General features: G+C 41.0%; 1 protein-coding gene across 5 annotated transcripts in view; it reads left to right on the top strand.

The window, feature by feature from the left end:
- RHBDD1 (rhomboid domain containing 1) overlaps positions 1–20,478 on the top strand; it is a 123,146-nt gene that overhangs the window by 62,395 nt on the left and 40,273 nt on the right. For 4 of the 5 annotated variants that reach the window (XM_046019783.1, XM_046019782.1, XM_046019785.1 and 1 more), the window contains exons 5-6: positions 2,730–2,786; positions 9,384–9,527. In XM_046019783.1, coding sequence (XP_045875739.1) covers positions 2,730–2,786; positions 9,384–9,527 — 201 coding nt within the window. The remainder of the gene's footprint in view (positions 1–2,729; positions 2,787–9,383; positions 9,528–20,478) is intronic. The other variant, XM_046019786.1, reaches the window with a different exon arrangement.

Genomic DNA, 20,478 nt, shown 5'->3' on the forward strand with positions numbered 1-20,478 from the left:
CTCACTCTCTCTGCCTGCCTCTCTGCCTACTTGTGATCTCTCTCTGTCAATTAAAAAATAAATAAAATAATGCATTCTTCTGTGGCATTCCACGGATTAATGTATGTGCAAGGCAGAGGTAAAAAAGAAAAGGAAATCTGAACTGAAGTCAAGGCCAGGATTTGAAAGGAGTCCCAGTGACCTTTAGGTTCCCGGAGGGCAAGATGCATATCCGAGTTGGCTGTCCTTGAAGCAGGGCTCCTGCTTTTACAAGTTTTGCTGTTGGTTGTTTGGTGTTTTGTTTGGCTTTTTTCCCTCTCAGACTGATGCTCAATGAAAATACTTTATTTAGAAATAACATGAATTTTTTTTTAGCCCTCTTAATTTAAAATGCTCTACTGGCTTTGACTTATAGGAAAGCTATTTTGCAAACACTTGTTTTATAGACCATATGAGTTCCAATATTTCATCTTTTATTCATGGGAAATCTTCTGAGACTATTTTACCTTTCCTTGAACCATAAATAATTTGTTTGAACAGTTTGTGCCAATGACTGGTATTCTTGAGAACCATATAATATTCATGATATTAGAAAGCTTTCTAGGCACTGTGCTGCCGTCTTTATTAGTGGCCGTGTTCACTTTCAGATGATTTTTACAGGCTGTGTTGCATCTAAACACATTCCCATTTTCCTGCATTTTCTTATTACTGCATTTTCAACGTGTGTGTTTGGAGGAGGCAGCGGGAACTGCATTTATTGAAAATGTCCAGTTCCATTATATTTTTGATACAACTTAATTATGGAAATCTAGTAATGAGCTTTGTTGCCCAATTGCTCACAGTACAAATAAAGGAAAAAAATGATTCTTGGGAGTTTAATGTTTTCTTTCATTTCTATGTTTGTCTGAAGTTCAAGTGGTTTGTAAAGCTTTTGCAGACATTTTACAGAATTTAGGAAAGTATTTTGATTTTAAAGAGGATTTTCCCCCACAATTATACAATTTACACTCTTAGCTTTTCTCCTTAAAACCCTGCCTGTCTTCTGTGGAGACTTACTTTTTACACTGTGTCATTTTCAAAGTAATCCAGTAGAAAATTAGACATGAGAAGTTGAAACAAACACTTACTGCTATTTAGAAATATCCTGCAATCTCTGCCTGCTGTCCCCTCCCCTCGCCCCCCCCCCACCCCGCCCCAGGAAGCTAAAGAAAGTTCTAGAGTGACCTGTGAATTGAGGTGACACAGGAACCCTGTGGAAAAGAGCCACATGTATGAAGTTGCTGTCTGGCAGGTGCTGGAGAGAAACAGCATCACACAAGAGGGTGTGCCTCTTGCTCTCCCCTGCTGGTCTCTCCCGTCAGGACTGAATTGACCTTCGGTCCTACTGCCCTTTTAGGGACAGAGGAAGACGAGTAAGAACCCTGGCTCCCCTAGCAGTCTTGTTGGGGGCAAGTCCTCTGGATAGCCAGAGCATCTCTTCTGGGACAGGGGCCTCAAGACCCTCAGTACTTTGAAAGGCAAAGACCCTCAACAGGAACCTCTTAGGCACTGCAGAAAGAATTGAAGGGTTTCAGGGTTCCCCACATTCTGTTCCTCATAGGGCTTGCCTCAAACAAAAGGGAGTTTATTTTAACAGTTGTTTAGAAATCATTTGAAATGACCTTGGGTTTGTTTTAAAGAAGCTCCTAATTGTTGGAAGGATCATCAGTTACTTTGGGCTGTTTAGTTCCATTGGTTGATGGGTCTGTTTTTATGCCAGTACCATGCTGTTGGACTACTAAGGTTTTGTAATACAGATTGAGGTAGGGAAGAGTTAGGATGGCTGCTATCAGAAGGACAAGAGATAACAAGCATTGGTGAGGTTTTGGAGAAAAGGAAACCCTTGTGTGCTGTTGGTGAGAATGTAAATTGATACAGTCCTTGTGGGACACAGTATGGAGGTTCCTCAAAGAATTACAACTACCGTATGATACAGCAGTCCCACTTCTGAGTATATATCCAAAGGGAAATGAAATCAGTGTCTCAAGATGTTCACCCTCTCCTGTTCGTTATAGCATTATTCACAATAGTCCAGAGATGTGAAAGTCCATCAGATAAATGGATAAAGAAGATGTGGAGTGTGTATGCATGCACGTGTGTGTGTGTGTGTGTGTGTGTGTGTGTGTGTGTGTGTGTGTGTAGTGGACTTATTTGGCTATAAAAATGAAAGAAATCCTGTTGTTTGTGACAAAATGGATGAAGCCAGAAAACATCATGCTATGTGAAATAAGTCATAGAAAGACAGATACTATACGATCTCACTTATATATGGAATCTAAAAAAGGTGAGCTCATGGAATCAGTATAACAGTGGTTGCCAGGGGCCGGGGAAATAGGAGAGATGGGGAGATGTTGGTTGAAGGGTACAAACTTCTAGTTATAAGATGAATAAATTATGGGGCTCTAATGTACAGTATGGTTACTACAGTTAATAATATGGTCTTGTATACTTGAAATTTACTGGGAATAGATCTTATGTTTACATGCGCATAGTACGGTAACTATGTGAGGTAATAAGTATATTAATTAACTTGATTGCTGTAATCATTTCATATGTATGTGTATATCACATCATCATGTGATATACCCTTTAAGAATTCGTGTTACACAACCTGAATACATGCAATTTTTTATTTGTCAGTCAGACCTCAGTAAAGCTGGGGTGGGGAAGTTCTTACGGCCACAGTTAAAATGCTTATTTCCTTCATGTAGGCGTTTTTTCCTCCAATATGCATTATCCCGGACAGCAGTACCACGTTAATGGTTCAGGTAAGAACTTTGTCTCATTTAATACATTTTATCTTCAAAAATCAGAGTGTTTGCCACCATCGAACTGCTGAGGGGTCATCCAGCTGTGGTGTCCCAGGGTCTTCCGCACGGGTGTATTTGGGCCACTGACATGCCTGAAAGCTAGAGGGAGCCAGAGCCCAGGAAGCGTATGGTTGACCTGGTAGAGAAGGCCAGGGAAGGAGAGAACACTGGCCGGAAAATACTGTATGATTGGTATGAGCTCTCTCAGACGTGTTAAGATTCAGACTAGACCCGGGGCCCTTACTTCTCAGTCTGCAAGCCCAGACTGCCTGCTGAGTGTTGGAAGTCAGGTTTTCATCTACGATTTTACCATTCCCCACATTCCACCCCACCTACACATTCAGGAAGAATCACGCCCAACCTCTGAGGCTAAGATAGGCATTCCTCTGGTAGTTAATGCCATGTGACTTAAAGAAGAGAACGTATTTTTTTCTAGATGTCTTTGCAAAAATGCTGAAGGGGCTTCCTATCCAAGCATCTGCCCTGTTTTAGACGAAGGCCCTTGACATGCTGGGGAGGCTGCCCGGCAGTTCCCAGGGCCAGTTCCAGCAGACATGTGTTAGAGAACCCATAGGGTATGGAAGTCTGGGTGTCTTTTATAGTCATTCCACTGGAGAACCGTTGGGTCCCTCTGGCGCTTGCTTTTAAGTCCTTTAAGGTGGGTCTAAAGTAACTTTTATTCTAGAGTTAATTCTGTGCTACTACTGAGGTATCACTTTTCTGGGATCTCTCCTGAATGGTCTTTGGTCAGCAAGGGCACTCTGTTCTGGTTGGTTCTAAAGCTAAGGTCTCCCAGCCCTGCCTGAGCTCCTGGAATCATTCAACTTGTAGCTCTTCGTCATTCGTTGCCTGGTCCCATAGTATTTCACTCACACATGCATGGCTCAATAATTCAGCAAACTCTCCAGGCGATTCATGCAGGTTTTCTGAAGCTCTTTGCATACGCTTAGTTTTCTCCTTTGCTATTCTCTGCCCTGCAAATTTCAGCTCTGCTCTCAGAGTCTGTTCCACCTGCTTGTGTCCCCTGTCCCTACACCATAGTCAAGAAAGTACCTCCAGGCCCCTTTTCCTTTCTCTCAAGGTTCAGAATCTTGTATTGCCTGTGACACAATGTCTGAAAACATCCGTTTCATATATGTTCTCCAGTTTTCTACCTGGCTACGGCGGAAGAGCTAGTCCAGTCCCCGTTACTCCTTCTGGCACAGATAGAAGTCCAGTTGTGCGGCGTGAGCTTGGTGCACACAGTGTTCAGCCCGAGAGGGAGGAGAGGAGGGCTGCAGTTCCTGGAGGTTATTCAGAGGAAGTGGAGGGCAAGGTCTTGAATGAATAAGTAGAAGTCAAGGAAAGCAATGGGGGAAGGAAGGGCTTTTCAGGCTTTTATTAAAGGGCCTGTAGGAGATTATCCAGAATGTGCGGGGGTGCCACTGAAGGGTTTAATCAGTGGAGTGATACTACTGGAGTTACATTCACACTCTGTTTTTGGTGTAGTTATAAAGGCTTGGATCATGATTATTAACCCTGGCTATATGTATGCAATCACCTGAGGAGGTGTTTGTTTGTTTGTTTGTTTTTAAATATATCCATAGCTTGAATTCATCCCAGACCAATTAAATCAGAATGAGGATAGAGACAGGGACTTGGACTTTTTTTTCCTTTTTTCCCTAAAGCTTCCCAGGTAATTTTAATGAGATCAAGAACAAAAATCATGGGCCTAGATGATGGGGTTTAACTAGACTTGGGGGCCACGGAAGTGAGTACTGTTAATTCCTCAAGAAAAGCCATACTTCGAGGCTTTTGTCTCTGCTACTTTGGATGATGAAAACACTAGAAAGGTGGTCTGGGTGCGGGAGAAGAACAGTTGCTGGACAATGCCAGCTCACCTAAAGAGAAGGGTAATGATTAGTTTTTGACTAACCTTTAAATATACTCATTTGGAAGAGCATCTGTTCCTTTTGGTTGTTGGTCCTGGACACCAACTTACACTGACTTAAGTGTAGATCTATGTGACTAGGAAGAGGTGGGTTGGACAGGAAGACCATACTGGTTCTCTCTCCCATTGTGATTTCCCACTTTTTACTCACTTGATTCTCTCCACTCCTCACGGAACAGGGCCCCTAACACCTGGCAGTTGGTAGAGGATAAAAGACTTTTCACCTGGTTAATTTATTAAAACCCTGAAAGTAACAGAAATGTTCCTCTGGACAAAGAGAATAAGAATATACCCATGCACAGGCATACCTTAACCTGTCGTAGATTCCCCAGTCCTAACGTCTTGTGTGATCTCTGCGAAACCAAAGTTTGGAAATGTTAAATCATTTGGCTAATGTCACAGATAGTGATAAATCTGGAACTGAAATGCAACTCACCGATTCCTAGCCTCTGCTTTTTCTGTATTACAGGGATGGGAGATGGCCATTCTCCTGATTTATCCTTACAAAATATGGCAGTTCCCCTTATTGTCTCCTCCCCCCCACTTTTTTGGAATTTATTAAAAAAAAAAAAGTAAAAGGGAAACCTCCTTTCCTCCTTCAGATGGAAGAGGCATAAGCCTACCAGACACAGACCACAGGATTAAAGGCAAAAATAAAAACCCCTTTTACCTTTCTCTCTTATCCCCTGTAAGATTACAGTATGTATATTCCTTCCTCTGAAGTGACTGGATTTCTTCAAAAGCAGAGCTGCATAAGGGCCAGGTGGCCATGCTAATGGTCATCCAGGGAACTTGTATGAGAGCATATGTATCTCTTACAAGTAATGATTTATTCTTAATATGGCCGTCCTTAGCTGGAAGAGTCTTTATAGGCCAAAGAACCGCATGAATGTTTAAAAAGCTGTTACCAATTTTTCTAATCTTGGTGGTGTTTCTTGATCTCTTTTGCCATGAAATCCTGGTATGTGTATAAGGAACAGATGGAGTAGTTAATAGAATAATGATAACCAGAATTTCTTTTACTACAGAGCCAAAGTATATAGCTACAAAAGAATATTAAACTACTATTCATCGCAGGATATAATTTAAACTTATTTATCTTAAGTGTTTGATTGTTGGGTTTTCCAGCCATGTTTATTATGAAGATTTAAAAATATCTGATTGGGACAGCAGAACAGCTGAAGAGGTTTTTTTGTCCTAGGAGACCTGCTCTTATTATAATAGATATTGATAGGAGTTTTGGTCTTCTTGATGATTTATGACTGATGATATAGAAGGTTTAACCACACTAGTCTTTTGGACTTAACACACTGAAGCTTTCTCTTTTATCCCCTCTATGTTTTGACTGACAAGTACCAAATCAGGTTTTATAATATTCAGATGTTGAGAGTTGTAGACCTTGTTTCATTAAGGCCGTGCTGGGTTGTTTTTTAAATAAGAAATAACATGAAGAAAAATGTTTTTCTGTGTCAAGAAAATATTGCCTCAAATTGTAGCAAATTTACCTGGCAGTTGAAGCTCTGTGGATGTGTGTAGTATTTCTGGTATCTGTATAGACGGGTATTCAGAGCTTTGGGGTTATTCTGGGTTTTGAATGAACTGAACATTTTCGAGGGTAGATAGGTAGAAGTACTGCTTCTATCTGTCTAGAAAGGATGACTCTCCACAGGGGTTGAAAAGTGGTAATGAGTCATATGGGGAAGTGCCCAATATGCTTTTTTGTGTAGCAATAAAATAATTGGCACTCTTAGGGAATTGGGCAGCCTCTCTGTTCAGGGATTGCTGAAGCATACCATGGTATTCAGTGACTTACATGTAAGTATTCTGTTATGTTTTGAAATGGGTGCCCCTTTCTTTTGTTCTTTGTGAAATACACATAATGATTGTATTTTACCCATTTGCCCTTACACGAAAGGTTTATTGTTGTTGTTTTGGTGGGAAATCTAGAAAACAATATTTGTAGCAATGCCGTATTCTTCTTTACTCTTAGGACATGAAACTTGCTCATGGGTGATCCCCAATATAACAGTGAGAGCTAAATTTTTTTTTTTCATGGTTTGTTGAGTAAGAGACCAATTTGAGGAAGGTGGTTGATTTTTAAATTTGAATCCAGATCCAACTTCAGTCCTATACGATTGTGAGGATTTGGGAAATTTACTTATATCCTTTCCCTGTTCTAAATATCATGATGTTAATATTCTGATATGGGAAACAGGAGAGAGAATGTGAAAGTTGGCTTATTGGAGGTATTTAGTAAATTCCCACCAACTTTTTGCTACTTTAGGAGCAAGGCTTGTCAGAATCAGTCCCCCAAATCCTGAACAATTTTATTTAATGTTTATTTAAATCATTCACTTTGTGACTATCAAGGACATTGTAAAATATTACCAAGAAGGAAGGGTATCATAATAATCAGTAAAAACTGGGCTCTGAATAGACTGCTGTCCAAAGAAGATGTGCAAATGACCAATAAACCTATGAGAAGATGCTCAATATCATTAGTCATCCAAACCATAATGAGATACCACTTAAACCTACTAAGATGGCTATAATTACAAAGATAGTAAATGGAGAAATCTGAACCCATTACCATAGCATTGTGGAAATGTACAATGGTACAACTTTGGAAAACATTCTGGCAGTTCCAAATGGCTAAACAAAGAAGTTCCCTATGACCCAGGAAACCCACTCCTAGGTATGGACCCAAGAAAAATGAAACACATGGCCATATAAAAACTTGTCCATGAAGGTTTATAGCTGTGTTATTCACAAGAGTCAAAAGGTCGAAATAACTCCAAGTGTCTGTCAATTGATGGATGTGATATAATCATGCCTGGAATATTATTTGGCCACAAAAAGGAATAAAGTACTGATTCATGCTACAACATGGACCAACCTTAAAAATATTATGCAAAATGAAATAAGCCAGACACAAAACACCACATGTTCTATGATTCTATTTCTGTAATTGTCCAGAATAGGCATAGCTATAGAGACAGAAAGTAGATGAGTGGTTACTTAGGGCTGGGAGGGATGGGGGATGATAGCTAAATGGTATAGTTTTCTTTTTGGGGGTGATGAAAATGTTCTAATATTGATTGTGCTGATGGCAGATCTCTATAAATATATATATGAAAAGCCATTGAGCTGTGTATACTTTAAATTGGTAGATTAAATAGTATGTCAGTTGTATCTCATTAAGGCCACTATAAAACATAATCAATAGACACATATAACATGACAAATACTATGTAAATGTATATAGTTACATTAGATTCCAGCTGAAACTAGATCACTGTGTTTTATTATCATTTCATTATTTATATGAAAATACTTTTGGAGTGCCTGAAGATTTTTAATGGAAATAGTTAAACTGTTTCCTTTTTAATCTTGCATTTTATTTATAACCAGCACAAAAGTAAACTTTAAAATAGCCTCAGGACCAATTATCAGATATTCTGAATATGAAATCTTAATTAACCAGATTCTGCCCTACAGCGTTCCTTTTTTTTTTTTTTTTTGGCTTGATTGTGTGTGTGTGTGGGTGTGTGGTTTTTTTCCCCCTGTAGTCTTAAAGAAATAAGAAATTTAAACTCAGTTGTGTACTCAGTTGATGATATGGAGACCTATGACACAGGAAGACCTATGACACAGGACTCAAAGTAAAGGGTAGGAGTGTTCATCAACAACAAAAAGCACATTAATTAAACATTTGCAAACTCATCCCCAAAGGGTATGATAATGAAGGAAAGAAAGAGTAAAGTTAAACAGACTCTTACAACTCTTTCATTACACGAAAATTAGATTGGTAATCTTTTGGGGGAAAAATTCTCTTCCAAACAAATTACATTAAAGTGGGCAATTAAAGAAGATATAAGGAATAAACTCAAACCAACTTAAAAAGATTGATGAAGACACCTTGTGAAAGTGAACTCTGCTCTGTAATTGATCCTCATTAATGGGATATGTAAGTCTGATACTTAAAGCATTATTTAATGAGCAGGTTGTTTCTTCTCTCATTTTATCTAGCAACCAGTTTCTTGAAAGTGCTGTTAATAGAAACTATGTTCTTTGACATACAATTATAATTATAGAGACATCGCCTTGTATATCAATGTAATTATTACTGTCCAAAGCATCACACCCAGCACAGAAATTCTGTGGTCTCTGCATTAAATGTTAGTTTGCCTTTCATTGTATGGATCCACAAGACAGAAAGCCTTTATCAACTATCATTTCAACCATTGCCTTGACTCCAGTTAGGACTTCACAGAGAAGTCACTCCAAGTATTGTGTAGCTCTGAATCCACTCTAGATGAAAATAGCTCATACCAGCCCCTCTCCGGTACCCCTCAGACTTTGTAAATTCAGATCTTGTTCCTCTTCAGCATGTAAGGACTCACGCACACATGTCCAGTCCCATGCTGGGCCCTGTGGGTACAACAGTGATAAGACTGTAATTGCCCACGCTCATGGAGGACTTCTCCATTTGTCATCTTTCCTTATTTTGAGGGTTATTACTGTACTCAAAATGATGATATAGATTATTGTCTTTGCTTATAAATAGGAAGAATGGAAAGAGTGGCATGTGGCCATGTTCTATAACCTTTGCCTTGTGCCTGTAGGCTACTCCAGATATCAGGATTCTTACCAGTATGGCTGGCCAGCTTACTCTGAAGAAATACCCAGAAACTATGATGCCTACACAGCAGGACTGAGTGAGGAGGAACAGCTGGAGAGAGCATTAAGAGCCAGCCTCTCGGACCGAGGTAGGAATGTTGCGCCCTTCACTTATTTGAAAGCATACCTCACATGGTGAGATGGTCTGAAAAAAGGACTATTTGTAGCAAATTAAACTTGAAATAGTTTATAAAAAGGATATGTAGATGAAAAAAAATGTGTGCAGATTGTGATTACCAAGAATGGGGTGTGATACCATATTCCCAGCAACCTAAGCTAGTAAGGTGCCAGACTATGTAGGTATTGTTAAAGTTGGTCTTTTTATAGGCCCGCGGCGCTCCTCAGTGCCTTGGTGTTACAGTTAAGAAACCTAAAAAAAAGACTGAGGTATGTGAAAAAAGGAGTTTACTTTGGATTTCATATCTACAAAGCAGGCTATATGTCACTGTATATATCGAAGTGTTGCCCACAGACCCTCCCCAAAGTCACGTGGACAGCTTGGTAAGAATTCAGACTTAGGGTTCTACTCCGGACCTGCTGAACCAATCTCTTTGGGGGCAGATCCTAGGAATTTGTATTTTCAACAGGCCTTCCAGAAGATTCTTTTATCAATTGATATATAAAAACCACTGCATTTATCGTGCCACTTTTGTGTGGGTTTGACTTGCTACTGTAATTATGGCTTTAGTAGTGACAAAAACCATCTGTTCATTCAGTAAGCATTTACGAAAGTCTTAACTATGTTTTGCAGCCTGTGTTGGGTACCATAGGGAATACAGAGAGGTAAAAGATGTACTCTCCCTTGAAAAGTTCACAATCTCGGGTAGAGGAGATCCCTGTGAGATGCCACAAGGGACAGATGACCGTAGTATCAGGTGCTCGGGTGGGAGTGCTCAGCTAAGAGAGGCTCAGGCTAAGTGCTAGATGTAGGGCAGGAGGGGCGAGCTCTCCCTTCACTAGGCCTGCCAGACTCTCACAGAGGACTGGGACCTTCAGGAATGTGTCAGGTTTACAGAGATGTGGGCAGGAGTCAGTATCACACAGACAGGGAAGTAAGGGCGCTGTCAGCCAGGCCTCACTTTGGAACAGGGCCTTAAGAGAAGAAGGGGAAGAAGAGTGGGAATCGAGGCTACGGCCTGATCACAGAGGTCATAGAATCAAGGAGGCCAGGTGGAAAAGGGACCCGCTAAGTACAGGAAGTTCCAGTGGAGTCCTGTGTGCGGGAGTGACGTGATCAGAGCTGTGCTTTAGGAGTCCGGGGTTGTGTCATTCCACAAACAAGGACTGAGCACCTGTTGGGGGCTTCAGGCATGGCTCTAGATGATAGGGATGCGTACATTATGACCACGTGCCTTCCGACTTTGAAGAACACAGTCAACAACAGCAGCGTGCATGAAGGTAGCATGACAGCGGCCGTCTGAACAAGAAATCAAAGTCCAAATGATGAAGGGGGTGGAGGGAGGGCTGGGGAACGGAGAGGAAGAGATAAGTCAGTATTCCTTGGGTAAAGAGTATCAGAATTGTGTGCAAGTCATGTATTACTGTAGAACAAATCATCCTGACGGGGCTAAAACCAATAAACATTTCTTCTTGCTCTTGAGCATATGTGGCAGCTGGCCAAGCTTACAGGATCTTGGGCTGGCCCTCGTGCTAAGGTGTCTGCAGTGGGTCACGTGGAGCTGGCTGCCCGGGGTGACCCCAGTGACTTGCCTGAGTGACTGTCGTCGGAGGCGATGGTGGAGGTGAGGCCACACGCCCCACCTGGGCCAGCAGGCTGGCGAGGGTCTCCTGCCAGGCCTCTGCCCAAGGGTTCCAGGAGAGTAGAAACCAGCAAGGGCTTGTGCTGGTGCCCCTCCGGTGCCCCTGTATTTTGTCGCCACCACAAGTCACTGCCCAGACTCATGGGATTCAGTAACAGACTCGGCCTCTTCATGGCAGAAGCTGCAACATCATACTGCAAAGAGCATAGATAGAAGGAAAGGTAGAGAATTAGGGCCATGCTCATTATTATTTTATTTGCATATACTCGATGGTTTACTAGCATCATGATCACAAGAAGCATGCCTTAGCCTTTCTAGATTGGGGGTAGGGCCCCAGAGCCTGTACTAAAATAAATTTTCATGGTTTTATTCCTGCGCACACAGGAGTTTAATCACCATTAGGCGAGGCAGGAAATCTGGGACAAGTAAGGTTGGAGTGAAGCTACTGAGCATGGATTTTGTACCAGACTTCGTTTAGGACCACAAACAGACAGTGGGAGAGAATATTTTGAGGTGCTGTAACTATTCTGTATCTTATTATTGTGGTGGGTACAAAACTCTGTATTTGTCAGAACCCACATACCTGTACATCAGAAGGACGGAATTTTCCTATCCAGAGATTTTCAAGAGATAAATAAGAATTAATAAGGTACCTAATGAAATAACTGGTGACCCTGCAAAGACCATCTAAGGACTACAAAAAGCATCACTTAGAAGGTTCTTGAGAGGCAGGACAGTGGTGACGTGTCATGTCATGGTGGAAATGCTAAGAACAAAGGGAGAGCTGGACCTTTGCGATGGAGAGATTTGGCAGTCAAACACCTGAATGCCGTACTCAAGCTCAACGATATTATCTGTGAGGCGGCCTGTTGGGTGTCTCCCAGCATGATGTGGTATGAGGAGCACAGCATCATGTTCTTGCTGTGACGTCTTCTCGCTACAAGTATTTAACCTAACGCCGAGTCTTCCCGTGTAAGCATCAATATACAGGAGCTGCGTGGGATAGAGGAACAAGCTGAGTAAAACCATGGAGAAATAATCCGATAAAACATGGGATTTCTGCAATTTAATGAGAGTGGTCTCCTGGGGGGGGAGGGGGTCCATGTCAAAAAGAAAAAAAAACGGGGTGTGGTTTTGTATTAAAAGGAAATAACAAACAACATGAAAAGCTTGAAAAACTGACTACAAAACCTTTTTTTATAAAACAGGAATTTTGTATTTGGGCTAGATATTAGAAGTTGTTAGGGAAGTAATCAGACTTCTTGGGTGTGATAATGGTATTGTGGATAAGTAGCAGAATGGCCCTTATTCTTGCGACATACACGCTGAAGTATTTAAAAGCAAAGTAATGTGATGTCTGCAACCTCCTTTGGAAGGTCAGCTGAAACAACCCTGTCCTCTCTCCCCATCCCTCCACACGTACTGCATTCAAATAAATTTGGAAAACACTGCCAAACTATGAACATATAGCAAACTATACCCCGTTAAAGACCCAGAATGGCACTGGTATTCTGATGATTCTAATTAGTTCTGCAGTTAGGAGACCAGTTTATTAAATTAATGTTTTCTAAGAGCATATGGAACTAGTTCCAAGAAAACTGACCTGAGGAGACTTTGTGAAGCGCATTCTACAGTAACAGGTGGCAGCAAAGGAATTAGCTTTATAAATTGTTTATATTAACTTTAGTTTTATTTTCTTTGAAACACTGTGATTTCCTTCCTAACAACAAGAAACCAAAGAGCCATTGTTTTAAAGGCCTTAATACTTTTTCGCCTTTGTTTCCCTATGGAAAAAATACTTGGTTTGAGTTTTATTTTATAAAATTCTGACCAGATATACATACTATTTTGTACCTTACTTAGTTTCATTCAATGTTATGTTGTAATCGGATTTTCATAGTATTGAATGTTTGGAACATACCGATCCTCCATGTGTTATCTTCCATTTATACTTAAGTATGTTTTTTGGGGGGAAAGTATGCTATTTATAAATAGTAATTAAAAAAATTGTACGTTGCGCTTTATTTTTTTTTCCTCTTCGTTAGTCTGTTGACGTAAGGAATTATTTTGATTTTCAAAGCCATTCCCAGGATAAGTTCCACCTGGTTGTGCCAATTTATGGCCCACCCTGGTGAAAACGCCCCGTGCCCCCAAAACAGACCTGTATTCTGCTCTGGTTGGGTGGAATATTCCTTACACTTTAATTAGATTGCCTTAGTCTAGCGCACCTGGGTCTTCCAATTCCTTCTGATTACCTACTTGTTCTGTTGCATACTGCATTTTGAATTAAACAAACTGCTCTCAGTAATACCAAAGTGTATTGTTGCTGTGGTTACCCTCTGTACACCAAACACTTTCGGAGCCCTCCAGTGTTACCTTGTGTTTTAGGGTGGGGTGGGGGCTGATTGGCTGATGAGGCTTACTCAGTGTCTGCTTGACCTTGGATTTCAGCCCTTCCATGGGTAGACTCCCCCTCTGCTTCATGTCTCTCTCCGGGGCTACTCTGCTGCTGCTTCTCACTCTGCAGTCTAGGGGTGGGAGGCAAGTGAGGTGTGCTTTGATTAGGCCTTGATCTTAGTGCCTGGGTGCCTACTTGGAGGAGATGTGGCCTCTGAGGTGTTCCTGGCTCTCCCCCAGGTTTAGAGGTCCCTGTTTATTTCCCTTCCCCCTTTCCTAAGCTGCACTGGTTTTCACCATTTCTGTTAAGGAAACAGTGGCTTTTGCCTTTCTTCTGGGCACTGGATGTTTTTTGTTGACCAGGATAGAGAAGAAGGATCTGGGCAGCCTATTTTACAAACCTTTCCTGCAAGGGCTGCTGTTCTTTCTCCTAGGACTGAACCAGGAAAGACAAAGGATGTTTTCTGGGCACGCTCACCCGTCCCTTTTGGGAGGCCCCTGCCCACAAGAGCTTCTGAGAAGAGCCTAAAAGTGCGTGTGAATTCTCTTCTATCGTAGCCCCCGGTATACTTTGTGATATATGTTCTCTGAATACATCCTGTGTTCTCTTGCTAGCTCACACTCAGCCTTTAGCAATTTATTCATAGTTTTGGCTAAATTCTTTTTATTAGTGTCCACTGGAGTCTGAACTAGGTGAGCAAGTGCTCTGGTACCTTTTCAGCCCTCTGTCTAGGTAGTTGTCCAGAAGTTTGAGCTCCGTGATGGGTTGAGAAAAAGTCACTAATTTGCAGATTGTCTTGCATTTATGTTTATCACAAGAGTGATGCTCTTCCTAGCTTTCTACACCCCAGAGGGAAGCTGGAAACATTCCTTGTTCTTCGTCGGGGTTTGATTCTGTCATTCTTAGTACATTTATTTACTGCCTTTTTTTTTTTTTTAAGAAGATCTTTCCCTCATGAAGGAGGTAGAATTGATAGCCCTTTTTAAACAGCCTCGATAAATGCTTTATTTTTTCTCTTTGATTTCCAGTTTTCAGAGTAAGAAGTTAGTATAATAGAGTTATACTGCAATTTGCAAGGGCCCACTAATAGAAATTCATTTGGTAGAATGCCAGTCCACCAAGAAACATCCAGCACCAATTAGTTTCAGACTGTTCTTTAGTTAAATACATTGGAGGAGTATATTAAAGAATCGAGGTAGCACCTTTTTAAGTTCAGCATTTGCTGTTGTCAATATCCTCACCGGTACCTGGCCGTACAGGTCCAGAGGCTCATGCAGGGACTAGTAATACCAAAGTAACCTTTGTAGAAGAAGTCTCAAAATCCCTATTATTTCAAGGAACGTGCACATTTACTACTACCAACAGAAATCTTGTCTTGTTCTGTTGGCAGTCTCCGCTCTTATAAGCAAGTCCAAGAGGCAGCTGATACCACAATAATAGAAAAATTTTGGAAAAGAGCCATCTCTTTCTTTGAGTCAAAAGGCAGATGCCAAGTAGGAACATTAGCTCATTGCATTTTCCTCTCTCCCCTCCCCCACATCCTTCCATGTATAATTTGTGCCTTTTTTTTTTTTTTTTTTTTAAATAGCCTGCCACCAAGTTCAGCTGGTGGCTGTGTACAAAGCTGTGTCCTTTTCAACTCCTCTCTGCCAGCCTGGAGCATGTGTACTGGTTACAGCTGGAAATCCTTACTGGCAAGTGGCGTAACTTGTGCTCCTTTTCTTAGACTCTTCTGCAAGGCAAATGGCCACAATCACACTTTGGCTCTCTCGTGAAAATCGAGCAGATCTGCCATCCCCCCCGCCCCCACACTGTACAGTTGGGGTTGCTGGTTAGCCATATGTGAAACTATGGTGGAATATATTACAAAGGTCTTGGCTTCAGAATGAAACTGGTTGCTGCTTTGTCTCTCGGTCTTTGGATGTGAAATTACCAGGGAAGCCATTTTGGAAAAAAATATTTAGGTTCCAAATTAATATCTAGTGCTTTCGTTGCTAACAGATGATTTGACAGTATCTTTGAATCTTGTTTAGAAGCATCATGTGTTTGTAGGGACCAATTGAGACACATTTTAGGTAAAAAAAAAACAAAAGAAAAACTACTGTACATTTTTCCTTTTACTGAAGCTATACCAGCGTATGTAAGAGCAGCATTTGTCTTGTTTCCTTATTGTGTGGACATTTTTGAGAAAAATGAAATGCACTGTGTTCATTCTTTTTCTCTTTCCTGGCGCAGTACAAAGGGAAATGATGGGAATGTCAGTGGTCTGCGTTCGGTCCCGGCTTATTAATGAACTAGCTTCACTTGAGGTGTGAAAGACTGAATCTAACCAGACCTTTGTTTTATTATTATTATTTTTTCACTGGAAAGAGATGAATTGGGTACTCTCTTCCTTTCCCATTGTCCTGTGGTAAGGGACTGAGAAGGAGTGGTGTAGCTAGAAAGAGGTGGAGGCATGGGAACTGTCAGGAATGTTGGGCATGTGACATGTAGATCTCAGGGCTCACGGAGGAAAGAGCGGTCCAGGAATATAAACTCACACCACTAATGACAGCCAATCTCAACCGATCCATACATGGATTAGGACATGGTATCTTATTCAGTTGCGCGGTTATATGATCCTTCTTTGGCCCAGTGCAGGCAGGCATAATGGCTGTTTTTAACATATGCAAATGTTCACGGCCTGCCTGCGGCTTTGCAGAGGTGCTGGAGGCCAGGACAGAGATGTACAGCTAATTCTGTGTGACCACTTCACTTTTTCTTTTTTTTAAGTAAATTGGTGTGTTTTCCCCTAGGAAAAGTTTCTATGTAATGAAAAAGTACCATCTGCCAGATTTTCTAAAAGCAGTCCCATTGCAGAACATTTCCTTTGGACTGTGATTCTTACTTGCTAGTCTGTGTTGGAGACACTCATTTCAGCGAGGGAAGTTTGATATTCGAGACTGTGTCTAGATGTCAAATTGTGCACGTAAAGAAACATAAGTGTATGAGTTTTTAAATCTGTGAAACAACATGTGACTATCCCAGCCAGGGAGAAAAACAATGAAACGAGAGGGCCAGGGTTCTGTTTAGGTCCCCATTGTAAAGGAGCCAGCTTCTCTTGAGGTCCCAAATTTTAAAGTATTAACCATAGCCTGCTGTTACTGGAATAATAAAATAGCAATAAAGATACATGAAATTTAATCATATTTGGGTACTTGACAGTAATGATTACGCATGTATTTATAATTTTTCCTCTGCCACCCCCCACAATCACCATTTATTGAAAGCATTATCCAGATGCTAATGAGTAGATTGAACAATAAAAGTATAAAAAAACCACTAATGAATTAATTCCACCCACCCATGTCCCCCTGGCCCCTCACACTTGGAGACTGCTTTTGGGCTACCAAATCTTAACAGTTTCAGAAATATTACCTTGCACGCTCATGCTGCTCTGCTCATCATGCCTTCTGTCACTCAGCAAATCTGCATTTGAGCCTCTTGTATGTGTCAGACACTGTTAAGCATTGTAGACTACAGAAAGGAATAACTCCTATTCTGTACTATCAAACCAAAAATATTATTCTTTTTGCTGAACAGTAGATTTTAGTGGCTCACTTCACTTCAACTAACCAATATATTAGATTCACGAAAGAGAGTAGCTTTTGAAATATTTTTTAAAAGAGCATGATGGAGAGAGAGCACCAGTAGGGAGAAGGGCAGGGGAGGGGCAGAGAGAGAATCTTAAACAAGCTACATGGCCAGCACAGAGCCTGTCCAGGACTTAGACTCAGCACCCTGAGATCATGCCTGAGCCAGAATCAAGAGTCAGACACTTAACCAACTGAGCCACCCACATGCCCCTAGTAACTTTTAAAATGAATTGATCACCTTACTTACCTATCTATGAAATATTTCAGCAACCAACATTTCCTAAATCACATAGGAATTTTATAGTTTGCTCTAACAATGATTTGTATACTTAAGTTATCTATACAATTTTTAATCTCAGAAGTAATTGACATGCTTATTCAGTATTTCATATAGTCAAATAATTGCAGAAAACTGTTAATTTTAGGCCTGATTTAGAAACTTTTTGTTTCCACAAAAATGTATTCATTTGGAAAAGAGATCAAATAGTGCTTTAAAATTACAGTGGATCTCACATTCTTACTAATCAGACAACTGAGGGTATGAGGAAGTTCTTAATCCTACATATTTATACTAAAATATAAAGCCAAACAGTGTCTTTTTTTTTTCTTTTGAGCTAAAGGCCCAGCCTTCATTACAGAGACTCAGTTGTTGATATTTTCAGTGAGTCGGATTTTATTTTCTTTTTATCTGAGCCTTTCTAATTCCTCTTTAAGCATTATAATTGCACATCAGAAGTATATACATAACATTTTATGTGACCGTACCTTAATATTCCATCTTCATCTGTGAGCTGAGGTATGACACCAGTGATGAGTTCGGTGTCTGCAAAAACCACATCATTGAACATATTAAGCACATGACTTCAGTTTAAATCTTGGGGCAGGATGTGTTATTGTGATCCTGTGCTTAATTTATTTAAATTACTTTTAAAGTCAGTGACGAAGAATGAGACAAAGCCGCATCATTTTTCAAATGTAACTGTGATATGCTGGCCCTGAGTGTGACCTTAGAGGTCATCATATCTGACACCTGCTTTCACCCAGTGAGGAAGCAGACTCAGAGAAGCCCATCACTGTCTATACACATGTCTGTGAGCTTGGCCTCAGTTACTGTCAACAGTGTCCTGCCCTGGGGATGCACGTATGAAGTAGGCAGGTGTGAGGTCAGGGAGTCGGGGAGTCAGGACCTCCCTACAAGGTGCTAGATTGGACCCACATTTCTAGGGCTCCCATGAGGCCACCCTATAGCTGAACTCCTGCGTGAGACCCCAGACTTGACTGCAGACAGGCTTTCAGCTTTCCCTTGCCACCAAGGGCAGAGTCCACGTAGCCTTCCAGGGAAGGGGGAGATGGGTGAGGAAGTGTGACAGGCAGCTCTCATGTTTGTGTGCTAACACCTATTAAGGTGTGTGCTGTCATTGCTGTGTGGTTCTGCTTTTATTTTGACATAGGAGAGGGCAGCACTCAATTCCTTTTCTGGAAGTTCTACCTGAATTCCAGATGTCCCAAAGTAGATGGTGCTGAGGACCTGAGACGGGGGGTGATGGGTACCTGAGCTCATCTATCACCATCTTTTGCGATTTGGGCAGTGTTTGTCATTCTAGTTATAAAAAGCAATATATATTCATTGTGGAAAATACAAATAAGAAAAGAAGACAAAAGTAATCCATAGCCCCACCACCCAGAGAAAGACCACATTAACATTTGAGTTGTATCCTTTCCGCTACCCAGAATATGGGTGCCAGGAAGAAAGCACCGCAAATGATTTGGTGAAACTCTTTCCAAGTTGAAAGGAATTAAGTGCCTGTCCATGGTGCTGGGAAGATTCCCATACCCACACTGTGCTACGAAGGAAGCATTTGTAATTATCTTTGTTCTTTCCGATTGCGCAGTGGTGGCACAGAGAAGTCAAATGATTTGCTCAGGGTCACATTCTAAGTGGTGAACACCAATCAAGGAGGCCAGACTTCTCTGTTCCTAGTTGGGATACTTTTGTGTCATCCAACAGAGCCTGTTCAGAAGAAGCCTTTCTAGGCTGCCACTGAGTTTTCAGTTACTGTAGAGACTGCGCCATAGAGTCAGGATGGAAACTGAGCTGGAGTTTTGTTTGTGTTCTGGGACCTGATTGGCTGTTGTCATCTTCCTGAATTCAGAATCCCAAGAACTGAGGTGGGTGTGGCCACTCTGGAAGAGTCCCGGCTATGTTTAGAAAGACTATTATGTCTGGAGTAACAAGGACATTTCTTTTGCTGTGGTCCTTGCCTGTCCATAAATGGTTGGCTACATTCTTTTGTTTGTTTGGTTCTGGGTGTTTTTTTTTTTAACAGATCTTGACAGCATCAAAAATAGCAAGATAAATCATTTGTGTGGGGAAAGAACACCCTTTAACACAAGAAGTCTGCACCTTTGGTACCTTATAGGACACACACACCAAAAGAAAAAAAAATTATTACTGTACACAATCATAAATCATATGCTTGGCTGTCATTCATTTCTACCAAAATTTATAGCATATGTGCATAAAAGCATTTTTAATATGGGCACATTAGTGACATTTTAATTAAGGATATTTGTATCGTTCATTTAAATAGGGCTCTGTTTTTGTTCAGTAGCTTTCCTTTTAGAAGAGAAATGATTCAGAACAAAACCAGAATAAACGTGCTCACATTCTTAAGACATCAGAATTTTACATCAGGCTGTTATACATTTCTCCCACTCCTCGTGAACGGGAATTTTTCCCAAGAGAATTTCTGCTGCCCTTTGTTCTGCCTCTCACCGTCCTCTTGCTCAGAGTTGTGCACAGTCTTCCACCGGTTGTGTTGTGTTGTGTTGCTAGTAAGAAAAATCAAGAGTCATGTGTCAGCTTCCATCACAAATAGCTTTCACAGTGGTCTGGTTTCATCACATGGCAGTTCTCCAAGGGTCCAGAACTATTTATAAATTCTGTTGCACTTCGTTACAGAGAGCCAGATGTGAAAGTCATGCATAGTATGTATTTATATAGCTCCACGCATCTCAGTTAGGGACCAGAAATCCCCTGATGTCACATCTGTGTTATTTAAACCTGTTTTTGTTCTAACACAGGACTGAAATTGTGCAGTGTTATGAAGATTACTATAAATATTAAGCTGATTAAAATTACATTGTAATCATCTGCTTTGGAAAAATTGCAAATGGCCTAATCGTGGCATGACAAGGGACAGATTAAATAAATCATCATGTAGAATACTACTCAGCCATTAAAAAG

The sequence above is a fragment of the Meles meles genome, chromosome 9 (assembly GCF_922984935.1).
Source record: "Meles meles chromosome 9, mMelMel3.1 paternal haplotype, whole genome shotgun sequence".
In the NCBI taxonomy this organism is placed as follows: domain Eukaryota; kingdom Metazoa; phylum Chordata; class Mammalia; order Carnivora; family Mustelidae; genus Meles; species Meles meles.